This window comes from Plasmopara halstedii (assembly GCF_900000015.1).
Source record: "Plasmopara halstedii genome assembly, contig: Scaffold_2904, whole genome shotgun sequence".
NCBI lineage: Eukaryota > Oomycota > Peronosporomycetes > Peronosporales > Peronosporaceae > Plasmopara > Plasmopara halstedii.
Window position 1 is genome coordinate 1045390 of NW_020189809.1, and position 677 is coordinate 1046066.

General features: G+C 47.7%; 1 protein-coding gene across 1 annotated transcript in view; it reads left to right on the forward strand.

The window, feature by feature from the left end:
* Positions 1-104: 104 nt before the first annotated feature.
* Positions 105-677, forward strand: part of PHALS_05638 (retrotransposon ty1-copia subclass) — a gene marked incomplete at both ends in the record, with an annotated part of 606 nt that continues 33 nt past the window's right edge. The window contains one exon of the mRNA XM_024719216.1: positions 105-677. This exon is cut by the window's right edge and continues 33 nt beyond it. Within this exon, the coding sequence (XP_024584537.1) occupies positions 105-677 (573 nt within the window).

Consider the following 677-nt stretch of genomic DNA (forward strand, 5'->3'; position numbering starts at 1 on the left):
TCACTCTGAACTGACAGAGTACAGAACTCCTACACTGGATGCACAGGAAGATTCGGATGGTATTTCAACCACAAGTGGAACGTTCAAGGCGTACACGTGAACCAATGTTGTTGTTGGAGAACGGATCAGATGCCAATGAAAGTTTGGATGAGAGCGAAGGACCACCATTTTCAAAGCGTGCAAGGATTGTTGAAGACGGCCTGATAGCTGAAGCTGTTCTCGCTTACGCTGTGAGTGTTGGTGAAGAATCGGACTTGCCTACCACGTATGCGCAGGCAATGTCTAGTGACGAAGCAGATCAGTGGCGACAAGCGATGGATGCCGAATTACAGTCACATCACCAAAACAAAACATGGACACTCGTACCACGAGAATCAATTGGACGTACGATTGGATGCCGCTGCGTTTTTGCTAAGAAGCGTGACCAGAATGGATGTGTTATGCGCTGTAAAGCACGATTGGTGGCTAAAGGGTTTAAGCAGATATACGGCGCGGATTTCTTCGAGACTTACTCTCCAGTGGCTAACATGAACTCAATTCGAGTTGTACTCGCAGTATGTGCGGTACTTGGATACAAAATGGAGCAGCTGGATGTCGACACCGCCTTTCTGAACAGTCAGCTGTCGGATCGTGTTCACATGGAAGTTCCGATTGGTGTTAAGGGAGCTCAAGGATTT